Below are 21,001 nucleotides of genomic sequence, written 5' to 3'. Positions count from 1 at the left end.
AAATTTTGATCAAATCTTAGGAAAAAAATGCTTTCACTGAAAGACTGATAAAATATTAAAGGAGGTTGCACATGCAAGATCTGGAATATCCATCTTTGAAGCTATTCAGAACTTAACTGGACAAGGCCTGAGCACACCTGATGTACCTTCAAATTTGGCCCTGCTTTGAGTGGACTATGGACCACATGACGTACGGAAGTCCCTTCCAATCTAAATTAATCTGAGTTTCCAATTTTACCTTGCCACTGTAATCTCTTGGAAATCTATGAAAACATAAAGCCAACTGGGCTTCATTAAGAGGTGAATGAGTAGCAGAAAGAGGCAAGTTGTTATTCCCATTTAGTTGGTGCTAGTGTGGCCATGCCTGGAATATGGTGTCCTGCTTCACCCACTCCATTCCCTGTCTATTAAGAAACCAGAGTCCAGCAGAGGGATACAGAGATGGAAAGAAGCCAAGGGCATAGCCCCTCACATATGTGGGAAGAACTCTGTTTAGTTTGGTGAAGAAGAAAACATGGTGTGATCTAATAGTGGCCTAGAACTGTTTGAAGGAGAAATTCTTTGAAACTGCTCGAAGGGGAAATTAACTGTTTTTTTAGGTCATCCAACTCATTCAAGCATCTATTCTCTATGTCATCTCATTTATTAGGTGTCTATAAATTTCAAGTTGCCTGCACAGCCTCCTCTCTCCCTTCCTTTGCCCTGTATTTTCTTATTACTCTTTCACCAATCCTCCAGCTGCAGCACTAATCCTCAGATCTTTTCTTCTGTCTGGCAACACTTCATCAGTAGGTAATTTCCATCAGGTACCTATTCAAGATTAGAAAATATTCTACCGCTTCTGCATCAAGTGTTTTTCATGCCCGTTCCATTTTTAGTCAGTTTTTAATGCATTAAAGACACTGTATTTCTCTGTCCCCTGCCTGTTTTTAATAGATTGTGGAGGGTTTTTTTTGGATGTGTCATATTGAGTCAACAACAATCTATGCAGACATGAAAATATATAGTAACTTATGAGGACTATCAAGTTTGTGAAGGATGATTTTAACCGACCTTTTAAAGACATGTGGTGTTTAAATTAGTTCTCTGAGTAAAAGATCAATTTAGATCAAATTTCCCTACATTTAAAGAGAAAATTGTACTTCCTTCATCTCACCCTATAAAAACATTTTTTTAATGTTCTTTATTTCTTTGCTTTTATAGTCACTGTACTTTCCCAGCATTGGCTACTTCCATTGTTAAATCTCCGCAGTTAACTGTCCATCAGCTCTGATTAAAAGCAGAATGTTTAAGCTGCCTCAGCTGCACGCTGTCTGTTTTACTTAGCTCCCCTGGAGAAGACCGTAAACTACAAACTGCAGCAAACCACAGATCCCACAGACTTGAACCAAGCCAACTACCACCAAACACTGAAACCCTGTGTCTGATTTAAAATTAGATGGGAAACTGAGAGAAGTTTTGGTATTAGTTGAAGTTCTCTAAACAGAGGAGATTTAATGTGATCAGGTGCCTAGAACTGATATAGCTGGTTTGAGATGTGACACAAATTTCTCATGCTGCTAACTTGTTGCTGTGTCATGATTTTCTTGGGATTTGTTGATTTATTTATTTTTTTTAATCCCAATTCCCACAGTCATAAGACTACCAGAAAATGCTGAACTTCACAGGATTTACACACCAAGGACGTTCACTGTGTTCATCTGCTTGTGGTGTACTGTAAACAAACCTATATACTTTGAATCACTCCCAGTCTTAAAGATCTGTTTATTGAACTACTTTGCTCATGAAAACTGGCAATCATAACATTTAATTTATGCATAATGGGTTTATCACAATAAAATAAAACAAAATAAAATACATGGGGTTCATGCATCACATTTTTCCAACCCATATTTATGGACTTTCAGTTTTGGAATAGGAGGTTCCGTCATTCAGATCTACATAAAACATCTGAAAATAGAGTCTTCTAACCATCATTCCTAGTTTTATTTGCTATATAATTTTATGTCTCTGTGTCTCTTTTCACTGCCTTTATACTAATAGCCTTGCAATATTTTGGAATACCACTAGGATAGGGTGTCACAACGTAGAGATTGTTATTCTTAGAAAAAGGAAAGATTCAAATGAGTCAGTGATGCTGAAGCAGAGTAAAGGAGTGGAAGGTAGAGTTTTAGAAGCATTTTTTCAGTTGATGATAGGATATAGCATAGCTGAAGAATAATGCTTTAAATTAGTGCTTTCATATCTAGCTTCACTATTATAAAAACTTTTTCTTTGGATATTTAAATGCTTGCATTAATTCATATTTACCCGACCCCTTTTGTTTGTTAGGAGTTGCAACACTACACAATGACACCACCTGATCTAATGCTCCATATCCGTCCCAACACCTGGATACCAAAAGGCCTGTTAAGAATATGCAGCAATAAAAGCTGCCGTTTTCTTCCTATTGTGACTTCATATTGCCTTAGCACAATTTTGTGTGCTAATTTTCTGTAAGTTTTAGTCTTTGAAATATGCAGACATAATTCAATCACAAAAAGATAAGACAATATCCTGCAATGTAACTGACCACAGGCTCCTCAGAGTGATCCTCTTAGGGCTTTGCTCTTTTATCATCACGGTTTGAAAAAAAAATAATTATATAAAAATACAAAGTGTCTCCTGAAGGGCAATAAGGATGTGACAGAAACTTTCGTCTGACGTTTTGTGGACTCAAGGGATTTAAATTAGTTCTATTAATTAAGAATAATTCAAAGATAAAGACATTTATATGAAACTTGGAGAAAAAGGAAAAAACAGGTTTTAGCTGAATTTCTTTATGCTTTATTTATGCTGAGTTGATTTTCTTTTCAAAAAGAAAGTAATACTTGATGGTAAAAAAACAAACAAAAACAGAAAACAAAAACAACATTTTCATGGGCAGAGTAAAGACAAGATTTGCAATCAAAGGCCTATTAAAACCAGGAAAATAAGTGAACTTGAAGGCAAAAACTGATCAATTATTTTTTTGTGTGTTATATGCTTACGGATGAATTTTTAAATTTTTGGGGGGTTATATGTTCCTTTTTAGCTGATTTAACATACGATGCAACAAATAAAGTTAGTGAGCAGTAGGTAGTAGGAATTATGAGATTTAAAACTGTGAACATTATCAAATTAAAATATATAACTAAATCACCATCCATTTTTATCTGTGTGTATTAATGACAGCTACTGATAATATGCTATCCAGTGCCCCAAATTAAGGGCCTCTAAAGATAGAGTTAAAGCTGTATCACCTTCTAACTAAGTATGGTAACAGACAATAATAGGTGCTGTAGGGGTAAGATTCTGAACAGAAGAGTGCTGCAGTTTAAGAATGGCACCAAGCACCCAATGTTTAGTCATCTGCTTCCAAGTTGGCCCTAAAGGTCACTAAATTCATTCTAAAACCTGTAGACATCGTCAAGATATTTTATGAGCCTGTATGACTCATTAACATGATGGCTGCACTAGAAAATACTAGCAAATGCACAAGAGAAATACTACAAGACCAGAAATCCAGGACTGAACCATAATATGTATCTTTAAGGAGCTAAAAGCTTCCCTAAAACAAGCATCTGAGACATATTAAATGGCTTCTCCTCAAAAGTAACCCGTATTTATAATTTTTGCACTGTTGAGACTAGTTAGTGGGATATGCCAGTCAACCTTGGGCTGTGCCTCTGTTGGTGAATCCCAGCACATGTGAGAGCATTCCCAGACTCCGGAATTTGACTGCTGCTGGCCTGTACCGACTAGCAGTCTCCCAAGCAATTCCCAGGCACAGCTTGGGCGTTAGAGCATCCCACAACCCATTACTGATTTGCATCCAGCCACCCTGCTCTGGAGGCTGAGCGTGTTTGTTTACTGCTCTGCTGGTGAGTCAGCCCATGCCAGTTGGCTCCCGGGCCTGGGAATGTCCTTGGGAACTGTTTAATTTGCTAGAAGAAACGCACACATATCCCTTCCCTGCTCATGCTTCAGGAGGGTAAATACTAAATCTATAAAGTTTCATTCAGCTGGAATCACTCTTGATAGTCAAATCCATAAGTAAAGGTGGGTCTTTTTCTATGTATATTTTTTTTTAACAGGCTGCCTCCCCCTGTTACTTTAATCCCACTGCAACACAGGTGGCACAACATTAAGCCAAAATCAGAAACAGTTTAAGGTGTAGCCTGCTTTTATTCTGTATCTTCATTAATCCCATGCAGAATGTCTGGAGTTATGTTTCAAGGCAACATACATCAATACACATTATTCTAAGTAATAAGAAATGACTGCCCGCCACCTCAAACACTGTCCTGGAAGTCATGAGACCAAAGTTTTAAATCTTCCAACACAATGCATGTGCAGAGATGAAGCTGCAATAAGGTGACCCAAAGCAGACCACCCAGCAGCTGAATGTGCAGGCAGCCCTAAAGGGATGTAGGTTTTTTGTGCATCTGCAGCTGAAGAGAGACAAAATGGAGGGGCTGGTGCCTCCCATCTCCAGGCTGAATGCTGTAGCCATTAGGCTGTCTTACAGAAGGTACAGTATTACCAAAGGTTACTTGTGCGCATCTCACATCCCTGAGGAAATCCAGCTTCTTACCTCACAGTCTTTCTATAGACATGTAAGTCCGAATCAGAATGAGTTTTCAGACAAACCTATGTGTTGCCAGTGCCTGTTGGATAATGTTAAGTGGCTCCACTTCACATGATTTTGGTAGGATTATCCTAAATCTGTCTAGCCCCTGTATTCTGTGTTTTGGATTCTTGAGGCCCTATCTCACAAAATTTAGCTGCTCCATGATGAAATTATGGACACTGAATCGCTGTGATAGTTCTGGCTTCCAGATCTCTGCTGGATCTACATGGCCACGCTACTTGGGGCCAGAGGGGAGCACCCTGTTGACCGTACCGCCTGCACATTGACTCTGACTTTGATTCTTGCCTGGAAGGAGCAAGGTGCCTCTCCAAAAAGGAAACCTGAGGCAGACAGCAGGACTGGCTTGCACCTGTGCTCCTGCTCCTCCAGGCCATACAGACACAGCTCGAGCCATTTGGCTCTTTGAATTCAAACACAGATTTCAAAGACAGTAAAATTAATGCCGTAATTCCCCATGCGCAACAGGGGTGTAGCAGAACTTTCCTACCTTACAGGGACTGGGAAGATGACACGTTCACATTTTGGAGGCACTCAGGCAACACACCACGGGAGCCACACCAAACACGCAGCTAAAAAGATGAAACACACTTGGTGCAGATGGGGCAGAAGGACAGAGGCAGTTAGGGATCATGGGCTCTCAGGACAGACATACATGCCCTAAATCCCGAAAGCTTTATGTACACCAGCTGAGCATGTAGCTCAGGGCAAGGTGCTTGCAGCGCTGCAGCAGAGGAGCGGAGCGGAGAGGAGCAGGAGCCAGAGAAACAGGCTGGGTGCCAGCTGAGTCCCCCAGTGCCAGGGGAATTCTCAGCTGGGAAAACCTGGCTGCTTTCCAGCCTTGTTCCTCCGCAGATATATATATATATATCTGCATGTATGTATAGCAGAACATTTAAGGGAATAATTATCTTCCATATGTCTTCTAGTTTGACTAAGATTTTTATTTCATATCTGGGCTAGGACAGAATAAACCTGCAGCTGCCTGATCTGTGATTACCCTCAGCTTTCACATAAACCAGACTTTTAAGCCATCACACGGACAAAAACCTCTATGTCTGTCTTCTCAGAAAAAATGCAACCTAAATATTCCAACAGCTTAATGGCTGGAGTACCTGTACCTGAGAAGAAATACAGACAGGTGCTCCAAAGTTCTGCAATAACAGAAAATATCTTCTTGCACCTAGCACAGAAGCAGGTGGCTGAAGGTATCCACTTCTAAAAGCAGAAGAGGGAATAGCTAAGTGGATTTCAAGATAAAATTAAATGTTCATTTCTTCCTCTCTGGAAAACAAAACAAAACAAAGCCAACCCATTTTACTAGTTACCAGGTGTTTCTAATTTAATTAATTTCATTAACTTCTTATAACTTGTTCAGCCAGCTCTGCAGACAATTGATTTTTATTACTACGTGCTTCAGTGACTTTCTACATTAGATTTTTCCATTTACTACACGGTTCTACAAATCTCTTCAAATTAATATTCTGTTTTGTTTCTGTCTTTTCAGAGTTTTGATTGTCTTTTCAATCAAGCTTATCATTTATTTAGCACATTCTTCTATAAGGTAAATACAATATACATTACATAACATCAAATATTTACATACAGTGTTGCTGCTTCCAGAGGGTTGATTTCAAAGTTCTCATTATTGTGCCTCTGCTAGTGAAAATTGCTGACAAGCAGAAAAATATCATGACTATGATACTGTAACTATTTGATAGATACCAGACATGTGAAACAACAGTATCTGGAAAGTATTTTCTAATAATACGGCAGCTTCTAACGTTCACATTAACTCAGGATATTATGTGAGGGCACTGAAAGTTGTTAATCACATTGTTTACACCCTTAATTATAGAGGCAGAGTTCACACTGACACCTGCTGTTAAGACTGCCTAACTTTTCTCATTTTAAGACCATTTTCAGGCTCATTGCCAATTTAACTCTGGGGGCTGACCTTTTCTGAGTGTCATCTTGAGATTTAAAAAAAAAAAAAAAAAAAAAAAAAAAAAAAAAAAAACAAAGAAGGAGAATCAGTGTTTCAGATAAAATGTTTTTGTGATTTTCAAGAATGATGCAGGAGGATGACAGCTCGCTTACTTTTTATGGGCTCTCTTTCAATTACTTCATTAAAAAGAAAATCACTTATCTACATCCCTTGAAACAAGAACTCCAGAGCTGGCAGAATTACACTTGTTGAAGTTCCTGAGAAAGGCATCCACAGCTGGCCAAGCTATGAGCACCAGAAAAATCAGGCAATACTCACTGACATAAGTGGAGGGGTATTACAATTTTGTAGCTATCATTTGTGAAGATTCCACTCTGACAAATTGACAAAATTCTGTTCATGTGTCCACAAAAATGGTAACTCATTTTTGTGAAAATGATATTATAATGAATGATAAGGTATGATAATGATAATGAAATGATATAATAATGAACGATGATTTTTTTTTTTTTGTTTTGTTTATCTGGTAATAAAATAATGATGAAATTCTGTGCAAGTGACCAAGAGCCCAAGAAGATAGATAACTCTCATGAAATATCAGCATGCAGTTTTTCTAACTCTTCCAGAGAGAAGTCAGCAACAGGTTTCTGTGCAGCTGACTGCATAACAAGAAGCTTCGTCCACATATATGCTATTACAAAATCATTTGTTCCTCTCACAAAAGTCATATTGCCTGATTCATGTTACACAGGGATACATTAAAGCAATAACTCTAAAACTACTTTTGTAAAAGTTTTTTGTTTTAAATTACTGACATCCCTAAAAAACGTTATTGTGGAGTGCTCATCTGCTAAGATATATACATGATTTTTTTTTTAATTATAATGATTTTACGCTTTATTCTCTTATCGCTTCTCAGACAATTTGCAATCAGGAAGCTTGGATTTTAACCCTGAGTTTGCCACTGTTTTTCTGTGTGGCTTTTGAAAATTCACTAAACCCATCTGCCTCTGCCGTCTGCAGTGTCTATAAAATAGATGCGTGCTTATCTGATTTACTAGCAACTTATAGAGCTTTCCACATATACATTGGCAACTACATTTTTGGTCCAGATTAGCAGCTGCTGGATGCAGCAAAGACTGCAATTAGCATCAGTAAAGGGCAATCCTCACTATCTGTCTTTGATGTAACACAGCTTGGCATTAGTGCTTTCCTTCTCCTGTACTGACAACTCACACAGCCCCAAAGTTTTATGGTCATCTGCCACCTAACTAACACTTCATTAAGTAGAACACCTGCAGTGATTTTAACCACATCCCAAGGTAATTTACCCACTAATGATCTGCACCAGACCAGCAGTTATAATCTGATTGGAAGTGGCCTTGTTGCCTCAGTCCTACTGTTTTTTTTTTTTTAAGAATAGATGAAGCATAGAAAATAGATGAATAATTGATTTATTTTCCTTATTTAAATAAGCAAGTGTATTTAAAAAAAAGTTTGCTATGATGCTGATTGATGTATTTTTGGGGTGGTATATTCTTCAAATACTGATACATATTATATTTACAGGGAATAATTTATTCAAATAGCTGTCCTCCTAATATTAATAAGAACTCTGTTACAGGTTTTGTTTAGTTTAAGGTGCCAGAAAAGGATCCAAAAGCTTAATGTGAAGTTGGACTCAGAAACAAATAAAAAGATATGTGATTATAACGTGCATTTCAACAAAATAGTTAAAACAAAAGTGGGGGAAAGTGTATGACAGTAGAAATACTTCAGATGTAAACAAGAACATAAAAATAACAGCATGTGATTTATATATATATATAAAGTCCAGTGTTAGTTGCTTGGTTGTGGCCATGAGTCTAGCAATGCCTCTGGGTGCAGAACTGCTGGCAGCATTCACCTAGTCTTTGGATGCCCTCATGGAGCAATGGGTCCTATTAAGAATCAGAATCATTAATGTTGGAAAAGACCTCCAAGATCACCTGGTCCATCCACCAATATTACCCACTAAACCACGTCCTTAAGCACCACATCCAAATACCATCCAGGTATTCTGCTGAGCATCTTAGTATCTCGTTTCCATTTTTTTTTTTTTTTTTTTTTACCCTTTTGACTCTTCCTTTGACTCTATTATTTGTAAATAATAATTTAGTTTTATAATAAATAATAATTCAGTTTTTTTCCTGGATCATTTTTCTTTAGCTTGCCTCTTGCCATTGAAATAATCTCATTTGTCTAAATAGTTGAAACTTACCTAAGTCATGCCTCATATGGAAGTTATTCTATACCTCTGGTGTAGAATCATCATTGCTGCCCTTCCTGAACTTTCTCCAAATTCCTGTATTATTTGAGATGGTAGAGAAGGACGAGACCAGAGTCACATGACAGATATGGTGAAACAAGATTTACATGAAGGCAGAGTGACATTCTCTCTTTTGTTCTTCACTCTTCTCCAAATGACTCCTAACCTCTGATTTACTCTTTCAATCACTATTGAGCATCAAGTGATGTTTCTGTGTGACTATCTATCATAATTCTCAACTCCCACTCTAGTCAGCTCAGAGCTCATGTAAGTGAAATTACGATTTCTTCCCCTTATGTACATCACCGCACAATTATCTACACTGAATTACACCTGTCATTTTACTGCTCAGTCACTATGTTTTACTACCCTGAATAACTTAATATCATCAAGCTTGATTACCTCATTGCTAACATGCTTTTCAGTTATTTATGAGCATGTTTTAACAGTAAAGGTCCTAATATAGATTTTATGGAACCTCAATGGTCATTGCCTTTTGTTGTGAAAACTGACCATTTATTCCTGTCTCCCACCATTTAACCATACAAGAATCTTCCCTTTCATGATGTCGCCCTAAGTTTTCTTACAAGCCTCCGGTAAGACCCTTCCCATATTTTTTTGAAAAACCAAGTAAGCTGTGTCAACCACACAGTTCTCAGCATAACTGTGATATGACTTCATTTCACAAAAGCCAACATGGCTTTTCTCAAAAAGCTATCAAGATACTTAGTAATTCTATTTTTATATTTCCTGCCAATCTGCACAGTTTAGATGCCATGCTTAAAAGCTTTGTAGCCCCCCAGGTCTTTTTTCAAAACTTTTTTTTCAAAACATTTTTTATTATTTTTTTTAGATTTTCAACTTCCCTTGGTCCCTAGGTACCAAGGCAAGTTTGTGTGAGAAGAGTCACTGTAATGGCTGAGGAATCCTTCAAAAATTTTGTACTTAAACTCCATTAGAACTTTTTTGTGAACACAACTTAGTCCTGCTGCTGCTTTGCTGTTGCTTGTTTCCTCTATTTGCTCCATATGTTGTCTTCTGTTGTCACCTCCTCTTCACATAGCTCCTCTGAGGAGTCTTTCACAAAGAAGACTTCAGCTTCAGAGCCTCCCCAGTATCCTGCGACACAAATCTTCCAGAGGCCTAATTCCCTTACAAACCTCCATGAAGAGGCCTACCCCTATTGCATGGCCTCCCTGTACTGAGGCAGCGTTCCTGAGGCTAAACTCGACTCCCTGATTTCTGCAGTTTTAGTACCTGGCTGAGGAGAAGATGTTTGTGTTTGTCATGAACGGTGTTTTGTTCTACTGTCTAAACAGCATCTGGATATAAAACAGAGTTCAATAATGTGTCCAAATGTAAGCCTTCTGAAGAAAATACGCCACACATCCTGCACGTGGGGTGAGCAATTTTCCAAACATTGTCTTTATAGTTCAGAAATGATGTGAAGTGTAATTTCTATGAACTGAAACCCTCATTTCACAAAATGCTTTGCAAGAGAAGTCTGTATATGTGAAAGAGAGAATAAAGCCCTGAGACTGTACAGTTTCTCTCACTGTCTGAAATACTTATGTGTCAGAAACAAGTTGATTGTTGCACACAGATGAAATCAAACTCACTGTATACACAAAGACAATGTTGTTTAGAAACTGGGCATTCTTGATGACAAAATGGGTACAGGACTGCATTAGAACAGCCGTGGCTTGGTCATTATTTTTAAAAACTACTACATATTCCAGGAGCATCTGGATAGCAAGAGAAGAGCAGGGAAGTTCATGTTTTTGGAGGCTTTCTAGGATTTTACATTCTCCCAAAAACTTGTGAAAGGGGATTTTTAATAAAGTGAAGAACCAACAGACCGGTATGTCTCTGAATTACACAACATGGCTGAATTCTGTAATTATCAGATTAAAGTCCCAATAAATTAGAAATATGAATGAAGCTGCAGGATATTGAATGAAAATATGCAGCAATTCATGCAAACATTATGAAGAGAGATAGACAAGTGCAGAATGGACAGTAGCACTATAACAGAGCAGTCTCGGAGACAAATCAACATGTAACAGGAAAAACACAGAAACAGAAAAAAAAAAAAAAAAAAAAACATGCCCAAGAACTAATCACCAACAATAAAAGCATAAAAAAGCAATACAGTGCAGAGAAGACAAGCAAAATGAGAGACCATGTAAAATAGTTCGTGGTATATTATGAAGAAAAATAAGATGATGGAGGGGCCTTCTATCTGGTATCATACATTTGTGGCAGAAGAAATTATCATGCCAAAACTTCTAGGTAAGGAAAAAGAAAAAAAGGAGAGGAAAGAGAAGAGCAGAATGAAGGAGAGAAGAACAAAAGGCAACATAAAATAGAAAACATAAACCTCAGCCTATCATAAAATATCAAGACAAGGCAGCATACAAACAGGAAATTAAATGCCAAATATGTAGTAAGGCATCAATGAACTTAGTACATTATGAAGACTCTGGTATTGTTACTTGATCATAGAAAGCAAAATTACAACCACAAAAAGATTTGAATTACACAAGACATAAATATAAACCCACAAAGATTATGAAATTAAAATAAATAAACAAATAGATCCACACACAAAGAAAACAAACAGACAAACAACAAAACAAAACAAAACAAACAAAACAGAAAACTTAGAGGCTGGAATTTTGGGTGGTACAGACAACACAGAAACTAATGTCACCACAAGAAATCACAAAACTAATTACACTAAATATCTGACAAATGATTTTAAACAGATTCAAAAGCAAAACAGATCAACCCCCCTGCTATCTAAAGCAGATAATACAGTCTGGCATTCTCACAGCAGAGCTGCTGAAAGATTAGGAGGTTGCATTTGAAGAACTGGAACATCTTCCAGGCACTTTACACCCACAAACAGAAAAAAAGCAGCTCAGTCAGTGGAGTACCTGCACCACAAGATATGTATTACATAAATAGTAGACAAATGGAAGCAACAAATGCAACAGAAACAGTACAGCTACTCACAGAGCCTCCGATTGATCAATGTCCTAGTAATAAATGAACATTTAGGAAAGATGCTCAAGTAAATTGCGAAATCCTCGTTCAGTTTCTAAGGTGGAATGAGCCTTAAAAACTCAGGGTAGGACCCAATATTGATAACACTTTTGTAGGGATTTATAGCTGTCAATTAGAACTCCAACATTGATAAGGAACCTAATTTTTAATGTTTAGACAAGCGGTTTGAGTTAGTGCCCAGCTGACAACACATGAAAGTCACATAAACATGACATATCTAAGTTCAGCTGTGTATATTAAAAAGAAGCTACTAGACTCAGTGTACTTACTGTATTAGTGGCCTCAGTCTCAAAATACATTAAAATTTCACATGAAATACACCTCTACTGTCTCAGTACTAGAGTATAACACATCTCAGTATTCTAAAGTATTTTCTCTTAAACTACTGAACTGCACATGCAACTTTAGGGCTGACAATGAGAATTTCATGGATGTTATTCAAGTGGCTAACAGTATTTCAATTTACTTTTTTTTTTTTTTTTTTTTTTTTTGGGTAATGAATGTAAACATCAAATTTTACAGAGTATTAATTTGTTATCAAAATATTATTTTCCACTGGGATAGTGCTTTTAGAAGCAAGCTGGCAGGGCTGGAAACCCAAGTCCTTTATCCAAACAACAGCAAACCAAGGCACCCATTCTTTCATGAATGAACAAGGCATCCCAGCAAAGCTGAAAATATTAATGTTTCTTTGGAAGTCAATATATTAACACTGGAAAACTGTTTCTTTAGTGAAACTCTTTACACAAAACATATACTGCAGTTCTTGCAGTGTATAATTTCAACAATTATATACATGCCAAGTATACACCAGGTCTATTCTAGTTCATGTTATTATATTAATATGAGAGAAGGCTGCTGCTTTTATTGGCATTTCTACATTACTGCAGGTTTTAGTTCAGGTTATGCCCTATAAGCCTAGAATTGCTCTCATGCTGGAGTGAAAACTTATCAATGGTGAGTACTGTAGTTTAATACAGAGAGGAATTTTCTGTGATCTTAAAAAAAAAATTGCTTGAAACATAATCTGACAAATAGAAGTAATGCATTCAAATGGACCAAACCCAAACTGAAGTTGGGCAGCATGCAAATTTTAGTCCAAACAGTTCAAGTGTGGCAAAGCTATAAGCAACTGGAGATAGTGTCTCACAACCGTAAGGATCTGACTACTGTAACAGTAAACAGCACCCTACTTTGTAAGTAGGATTACTGAGATGGTTTGCCAGATTTCATGAGTTTGCCTTAAAATTTGGTAGTACATTTACTAGGAAAATGTAGAATTCAACTTGTTCTGTGGCCCTGTGTCAACCTCACTCTGTAGCTATATTCTTCATCTGTAGACAAAAAGCAAGCATGACTTTTAATTTTGCATATTATAAGGGCTGACACTATAGCTGCTTTTCTTCCCATAAATCAGTGATACCAGATAAAACTCACAATGGAAAGAGTTAAAGGCCAGCCATCTGACTAGCACTCTCCCTGTATTACATTACAGATTCCCCCTGGGGAACAGACCCATGTTTCCTTTGCATGGAAAGCCGAGCATGACTAATGGTCTGCTAGGCTCTCACCTGAGAAAGCACAAGGTTGTAATACCGTGGCACACCCAAAACCTGAAAAGTTCACTGCATAGCACCTCCGTAATAATGCAAGAGACACTGAAGAGAAACTGTAGTAGGTTATTTTATTATTCACAAACTGTAACAAATTTTAAATATGTTGAAATATCACAATTTCTGCAAATACAGACAACAAAAAGAAGAGCAACAGCTTTAGCTATGCATTAAGTACCTTTCTTCCAGGAATTGCAAAGTTCAAGTGAAAAATATGTCTATCATATAGACAAAGAAGGGTAGTCACAGAGATTAAACAGCTTCAATAATCTGAAAGTGGTTGTAAAGTTAAAGACAATGCTTATGGTATGGTATTGCTTTTTGCAATGGTATGATTTACCATTGTATTTCCTTGTAAACAAGGAGTTACTTTCATGTGCTATTCAACACTTATTCCATTCTCTTCATTCAAAAGTGGAGATCTGAAGCAAAATCTGATGTCTTTTCAACTTTTAGACAGAGCTAGTTTTGTAGAGAATGAGAGTGATGCAGCAGTGTTAGAACACTAATACACACTGACAAAGTACTACATAAATTTGGAACAGACACACAGACTTCTGCAGTACAGGATTAACATGATTGTATGTTCTACTGCTGAACACTGAAGGAAATGCTGGAACTGTAATACTGAAAAGCCAAAATAGGAACTAAAGCTGCTTTTTGTGTTAGACTTGGAAAAACTATATACTCCTTATTTTCTTGTATACATCAGTTCAAAACTGAAACAGAACTCAAGATTCAAAGTTCTTAATCCTAACATGGAGACCTCACCAGAAATACAGATAATCCTGTGGCAGAAACTGAAAGGAATAAAGACTAGTAGTTAGAATAATGAGCCTGTGCAATGACTTAAGATACAGATTCAGTTGGGTCTCTTTGTTTCAGAGTCCTGTCCCTAGGGTCCAACTGAAATCTTGTGAGCAGATGTCACTTTATCTCACAGAATTGAAGGTTGTAGTTTGCTGCCGAAAAGAAAGGCGTAACAACTTCCAGCACAGAACTAGCCTGTAGCCACCAGAGGCCACTGCTGTTCTTCGTCTTTTCTCTCCGTGGAGCTGTGCTCTTAGCAAGCAGCCAGCTCACAGGAGCCCCAGGCAAGGGTCACAGCAGTTTCACTCCTCCTTTCCCATATTTATGCACCGATGCTGCGTTTCTGTAGAGAAAATCAAACACGGTACATTTTTTAACTGGCAGATAGAAGAAGAAATTATCTAAATATGCTTGCCCGACCTTAGCCTTCAGGAAGAAATGAGACCTTGCATTCCAGAAACCTGATTCCATTCCTTTATGTGATTAAATTTGGTAGCTGAGGGCAAGGTTTTAGGTGTAATTTAATTAGATATATACATGAAAAGCATTTAACTCGGCACCCATGAAAAAAACAGCTCCCGACGTTTCCAAATAGAAGATGATAAATGAGTTAAGGTGTTATCAATATTAAGTGATGAGAAAGACATTACATAGTGTTTAGCTGGTATAGTTTACAGGTATCCACGCCTAGCCTGCACTATAGTTTTGATTATAGTTTTGATCAGGGATCTGCAGCACTCATTTAATGCTATTTCTGAAGAAAGTGACATAAAAGAAGTAAGTAATGAAGATAGGGCCATCAAATTTGAGCGATTAAGTAACTCTGTGTAATACTAAATGCGTTTTAGGAGAGGCTACTGAAAGACTATAGTTTGAAATGAAGCGCCCATATGGGGTCGGGGGAGGAAAAGAGAGATAGAGAGGCAAACAACGAGAACTGCGGATCTTAACAGATGAACAACTAAACAGGACCCACGTGGCTCAGGGGAAAAGTGAGTTTTGGGTCGACTTTTGCGGAGAAGACTTGAGGAGCATTAAAATAAATAGGAATTTCAGCACTGCGCATGCGCTGTTTCCCCTCCGCACCTCACTCCCCCCTCCCATACACACAAGGAGAGCACTCAGCGCGCATGCGCCGCGCTCCCCGGAGCTCCCTTTCCCTTCCCTCCCCGCCCCGCCCCGCCCTCCCTCCGCCAACGGCCGCGTCGCGCGCGTGCGTGCGTGTGTGCGTGCGCGCCGGGGGGGGAGGGGGTGGGAGGAGGAGGAGGAGGAGGAGGGGGCAGCCATGCCGAGGGGGCGGCCTCCGGGGCCCGGCGGGGAGAGCGGCAGGGCCGGCAGCGAGGCAGGTAAACGGCGCGGCCGGGGCCGGGGCCTCGGCGGGGGAAGGAAGGAGGGAAAGAAGGAAAGGGAAGCTCCGCGGGGAGCGAATATAGTCCCCGGATATGGGGGGGAGGGAGCAGGGAGCAGGGCCCGGCCCTGAGCAGCGGCGGCGGCGCCGGGCACCGAGCGGGGAGGGACCGGGGGCTGAGGGAAGGGCTGGGGGGGGAAGGACCGGGGAAGGGCTGAGGGACGGGAAGGGAAGGAAAGGGAAGGAGCGAGGGCCCGGCCGGCCGCCTCGTCTACCCCTTCCCTCCACCCCCCCCCCCCCCCGAGTTACCTCAGGGAGCGAGGCGGCTGAAACTTCCAACGCTTTCCTTCCTATTTATTTATTTATTTACTTATTTATTTATTTTTATTATTATTGTCCCACCCAGGGTTTTAAAAATGATGTTTCGTGGGTGGGTAGGGACACAGCGCCTGCCCGCTCGCAGGGAGCTCCCGGTGCGTCCCGCACCGCCTCTTTTTTGTTCTTGTGCCTCGTTTTCTTTCCATTTATTTATTTATTTTTACTATTATTTTTGTCGCTGTGAAAATCTGAAAAATAACTCCCCGGGCGGGATTTGCCTGTGGTGGGCTGGGGGCTTTGACAGCGGTCTCCTGACGCTTTGGTGGGTCTTTTGTGTAGTTCGGCCCTGCTGGTGTGACTGGGGATCCATTAACAGCACCCGAACAAGGCCCGTAAGCTGCGAAAGTGGACGTAGGCACAAAACCCCCTTCAGTGATTTTCTGCAGAACCACGTAGGCCTGTTTTTTTCAGATAAGAAGGGGAGAGATTTCATAAAACATAAATACCCTACCATAAATATTTCAGTCACAAAAAGCCGGCTAATTAATACTTGCAGCATACACTTTAAATGTCTGGCTTTCTGAGCGCTCGCAGATGAGCTCTGGCTCTCGAAGAGGAATGTGTAGGTGAGCCTTCTGTCTGGAGTACTTTTTGTAGAATTAAAATGTGCTGGCAAACAAAAATAAAATGTTGCACTGTTACATGACTGATGTTTTTTTTTTTGAAATGTTTTCTCCTGTATGGAACACCAAAAAGGCCACAGAGTCCTGTCAGAAGATAGTATTTTTTTTTCTTGGAGCAGCTGATGTCAGTTTTTTAACGCCAAATATAAAGGACCCAAAGAGCTTTGGCTTCTACAAGTTTTGGAAGTTGAGATTTCTTTACGTTCATTTTGACTACATCGTCTACTTAATTCTGTAGTAATTCTTGTAAGGTTATACATGTATGGTGTGCTTGTAAGCCCTGTAATGACGGCATGGGGCTATGAATGGGAAAAGACTGAGACAAGCTGTCCAAGAAGAAGAGCCTGGTGGCCGTATCCATTCTGCTTGTAGTCAGACTTTGATCTTAGATCCTTCCTCTATAGAAAATGTACGGCTGAAAGAGATCACTGTGAGCTGATGTCTAATTCAATCGTATCTTGTAGTTTTCGTGTTTTTAAAAAAATCAAAATAAACTTTGTAATTTATTAATGAAATTGCTTTATGGGGTAGTTTGTTGATAGCAGTTTAGAATTACAGGGTCTAGGGCTGCTGCAGGGATTCAGAGACTTGTGCAGCCTGCAGTTGTGAGGACTCTGCCCTGCACAGGCAAATATTGTGGGTGCTGGAACCTCTGGCCCTAGAGATCCCAGAAGTCTGGGACAACAGCAAAATTAGTGTGGTCAAGCATCGTGTTTTTTTTTTTTTTTTTCTACATTACTGCGTGGCTTAATAAAAGTAATGAATGAAGAAGCTCTAGCGGAACAAGACAGCTTGGATCTAGTGAAGCTGTGCTCCCAGGATATTTGGCTCTTTGTCCCATTCAGGTACATGCAGAAAGACCTAGGAAATGGGTTGTGAATCCTATGGGCTTTGAGTTCGGGGGGAGGAATTCAGTTGGAAAATAGCTGTTTGCAAAAAGAGGTAGCATATCTTTTGCTTAGGAGACTGTACATGTCTAGGCTTTGTTCCCTGTCAGTCTGCCCCCCTCCACAAATTCTCATAGCCCTGGCGTGCTCGTCTCTTTCACGGAGGAGTGTTGCTCTCAGTGGTTAGATAATCTATGTATTTATGTATCTATGTATTTATGGCAATACAGCTCTGTTTGGAAGGAAATCAAGGTGAATCAGTAATGCTTTGTTGTGCGGCTTCTTCAGACTTCTTTGACTACCATGTGTGTCAAACACCAGGCATGTTCTTTGTCCCATGAAAACTAAAAATGTTAGGTACAAATCTGAACTCTAGGCAGAATTAGTCAAAATATTATCTTGACCTCAGTGGCCGCTATTCTAAAACAACTTTTTTTTTTTTTTTTTTGAATTGGTAATGGTTTCCCAAAAGTATTTTTGATTATTGTTCTTAGTTTTTATTTTTAACTTGATCAAACTTTTCAAATTGATCTCTCCTTTGAGGAAGGTGGGCATAGAATATGATTCTTGGGGAAGCTTCATGAGCTAGTCTGCTGGGATCTGGGATTTTGCTGCACCTTCGTTCCTACTCTGGCTGCTTAGTAGTGGTTGTATGGCAAATCCTAATACAGAGGTTGCAGATCCTAATACAGAGGCAAGACGTTGGCTCTTGTCCTGAAAATTTCAGGATGCGGCCTTGACTCTATATGAAGCAAGAATAATACATTAGAAAAAGTGCTTCTCCACAGAGATATTTTTGAAGAAAGAAGAGGACAAGCAGCGCTTCACATGTAATGGGTGTTAGCACGCTAGTAACACCTTCATGTAGGTTCTGGTGACAGCCTCTAACCTGAAAAGAAAGTTATGAAACAGTTACTTGTGTGTGTCCTCAGAGTTTCCAGTGTGGCTGCAGTGTAACTCCCCTTACAGTGTTTGGACTGTCAGATTTGTAGGTTGTGAATTTTCAGCAAGGCACAATATTTTCAGGGTGTACTCAAACAACTTCTAAGCCTGGAGTGCATGTATGTCCTGTACTTAAATACAATGTGGATTTAAACTGGTTATTTTGTGCTTTCACATGGCATAAATGTTAACAAAATTCACAGATGAAGGGGGGTAAAGTTACAAAAAGTTACAAAGTTAAGGACTATAAGGAAAACAGTGTAGCTTCTTTAAGTCTGCTATGCAGAGCTGGCTGTATTTCGTTTACTACCTGTCAGTTCTCTAGCTTGAGGTAGGATGTGAATATATTGAACTAGGGGAAAGGTGGTCCTGTGGCTTTACTTTCCAATGTTGTGTGACTGAAGTGAGATGCAGCCTTAACATGCCGGTTAATATCAATCCAGAGAAGACTTATGGTGGTTACTTTAGTAGTTGTGCGCTAGGGTTTTATACGTTGACCTCTGACAAGTACAAGTAAGGCTAGGTGAGTGATGTTGTGCAGGCAGGAATGAGGGGTTTGTGGTATTGCCTCTGTGATGTAGGCTAAATCTTTTAAGTATGATAGATAATGGTAATTCCGTGTTAAAACATATAGGAGGGCCACCTGCTCAAATGTTTGCCATAGAAAAAGGGAATCTTCAGGCATTAATAGTGATAATTTTGTTCTGTCGTCATGGTGTTATACAGCAACAGTCAGATCTAAGTTTATGCGTGAGGGCTACGTTGGGTTCCTGCTGGAAGAAGAGAGCTTTAGATTACATTGGTGTTCTTTAATTCCACAGTCGTTCCTCACTAGGCTTAAAATAAATCAGTGCCTTTTCCCCAGTAATCTAAGCAGTTAAATAACTGGTGTTTAAGTTCTGGCTGTGTGATAACTTCAGTCCTTGTTCTGTCCTTCTCAAACCTTTCTGCCAATTCCAGGCCCTTGATATTTTGTTCCCTATTGCGGTCACACTCATACCTTCATACCTCATTCATTCCTAAGCATTGTTTCCAAATACGTTCAGGTTTTTATTTGAGACCTCTCAGGTCTCTTTCTTTTTGAGTTTTCTTCTGTAGGTGGATTGTGTTCCTTCTCAGAGATGGGGAGGATCACCTAGCAAATTATTTAATTCATTCTTAAATTTTTATTAATGATATTGTACCTAGACATAGGTGAGGGTCAAGGTCCAAATAATACAGAAGCAAACATCTGAAAAGCGGTAGCCTGGTGTTAAATGTGCAACTGTCAAAAAGTGTAATTCCTGTTTCAGAATATTAAGCAATAAATGTAGCAATATTGTACTTGAATGTCTTGTGAAGCTATTAGATTTGGTTAAGGAGATGCCAACTTTCGATTATCTTTAGATTGGGGTGATGAGGGTGGTGGGTTATCTCGTGGGTTCACCCTAGCCACCAAAAACTCACTCACCTCCCTCACTTCACTGCAGAATAGAATTGGAAGAACAAAAGTGTGAGAAAACAATTATGGCTTGAGATACAGTTAGCTTAATAAATCAAGGAAAAAAAAAATAGGAAGAAAAAAAGCTGTGCAAAGGCAATCATTCATTGTACCTCATGAACAGACTGATGCTCAGCTACCTTGGAGGGACCACCCGGAGCTTTTTCTGTTGCTGAGTGTGAAGCTGGATGGCAAGGAATATCCCTTTGGTTAATTCCTGGCAAGGAACATCCCATCCCTTTGGTTAAATCCCAGCAGCTGTCCCCTCTCCTCTTGCCCACCCCGGCCTGCTCACTGTTGGGGCAGGGTGAGAAGCGGGCAGCCCTCACACTGTACAAGCAGCAGCCAGCACTAATGGAAGCACTGATGTGTTATCAGCACTGGTTTGTCACCAGTCTAAAATAAAACCTGGCACCGTAAAGGCTGCTATGAAGAAAATTAACTCCAGCCCAGCCAGACCCAGTCCAATATACTTTGCTTCTAAACAGAGAGGATGGAGCCTGTCAGACTTCTGTGCTGCCCGCTGGGCGTCAGTGTGGCCGTGCAACTTCAGGATTCACCTGCGCTCCAGAAAGGAGCACGTCTGGACATCCATCTCACAGAGTGCTTCTGGAAGCTCAATGTCTGTGCTGGTGCTACTTGAAATTCAAGATTGCGAATTGACCAAAAAATAACAAAAACTATCTATCTATATAATATATATATATATAAGCAAATTTTATCTCTGTATTTTGGTCTGATGTGTGGGCTGAGAGTTGAGCCTTCCCCTTGCTCCTTCCATGAGAAGTCATGAGGAGTGACTGTACCTGTACTTTTTTTTTTTGTTTGTTTTAAAAAGTGCTGAGTTAGGTTTAAAGAAATCTGATTCTTTTATGGTTACAGAACTAAGTGTTTAATGATTCATACATCGTTATTCATCATCAAGA

At 39.5% G+C, this 21,001-nt stretch overlaps 1 protein-coding gene across 1 annotated transcript in view; it reads left to right on the top strand.

Moving 5' to 3' along the window:
* Positions 1–15,702: 15,702 nt before the first annotated feature.
* The window catches only part of ZNF236 (zinc finger protein 236), a 68,614-nt gene continuing 63,315 nt past the window's right edge, over positions 15,703–21,001 (top strand). The window contains exon 1 of the mRNA XM_032181116.1: positions 15,703–15,763. Coding sequence (XP_032037007.1) covers positions 15,703–15,763 — 61 coding nt within the window. The remainder of the gene's footprint in view (positions 15,764–21,001) is intronic.

This window comes from Aythya fuligula, chromosome 2 (genome assembly GCF_009819795.1).
Source record: "Aythya fuligula isolate bAytFul2 chromosome 2, bAytFul2.pri, whole genome shotgun sequence".
NCBI classification, from domain to species: Eukaryota; Metazoa; Chordata; class Aves; order Anseriformes; family Anatidae; genus Aythya; species Aythya fuligula.
Note: the sequence above shows the minus strand (reverse complement) of the source record. Positions and strands in the feature narration are given on the sequence as shown.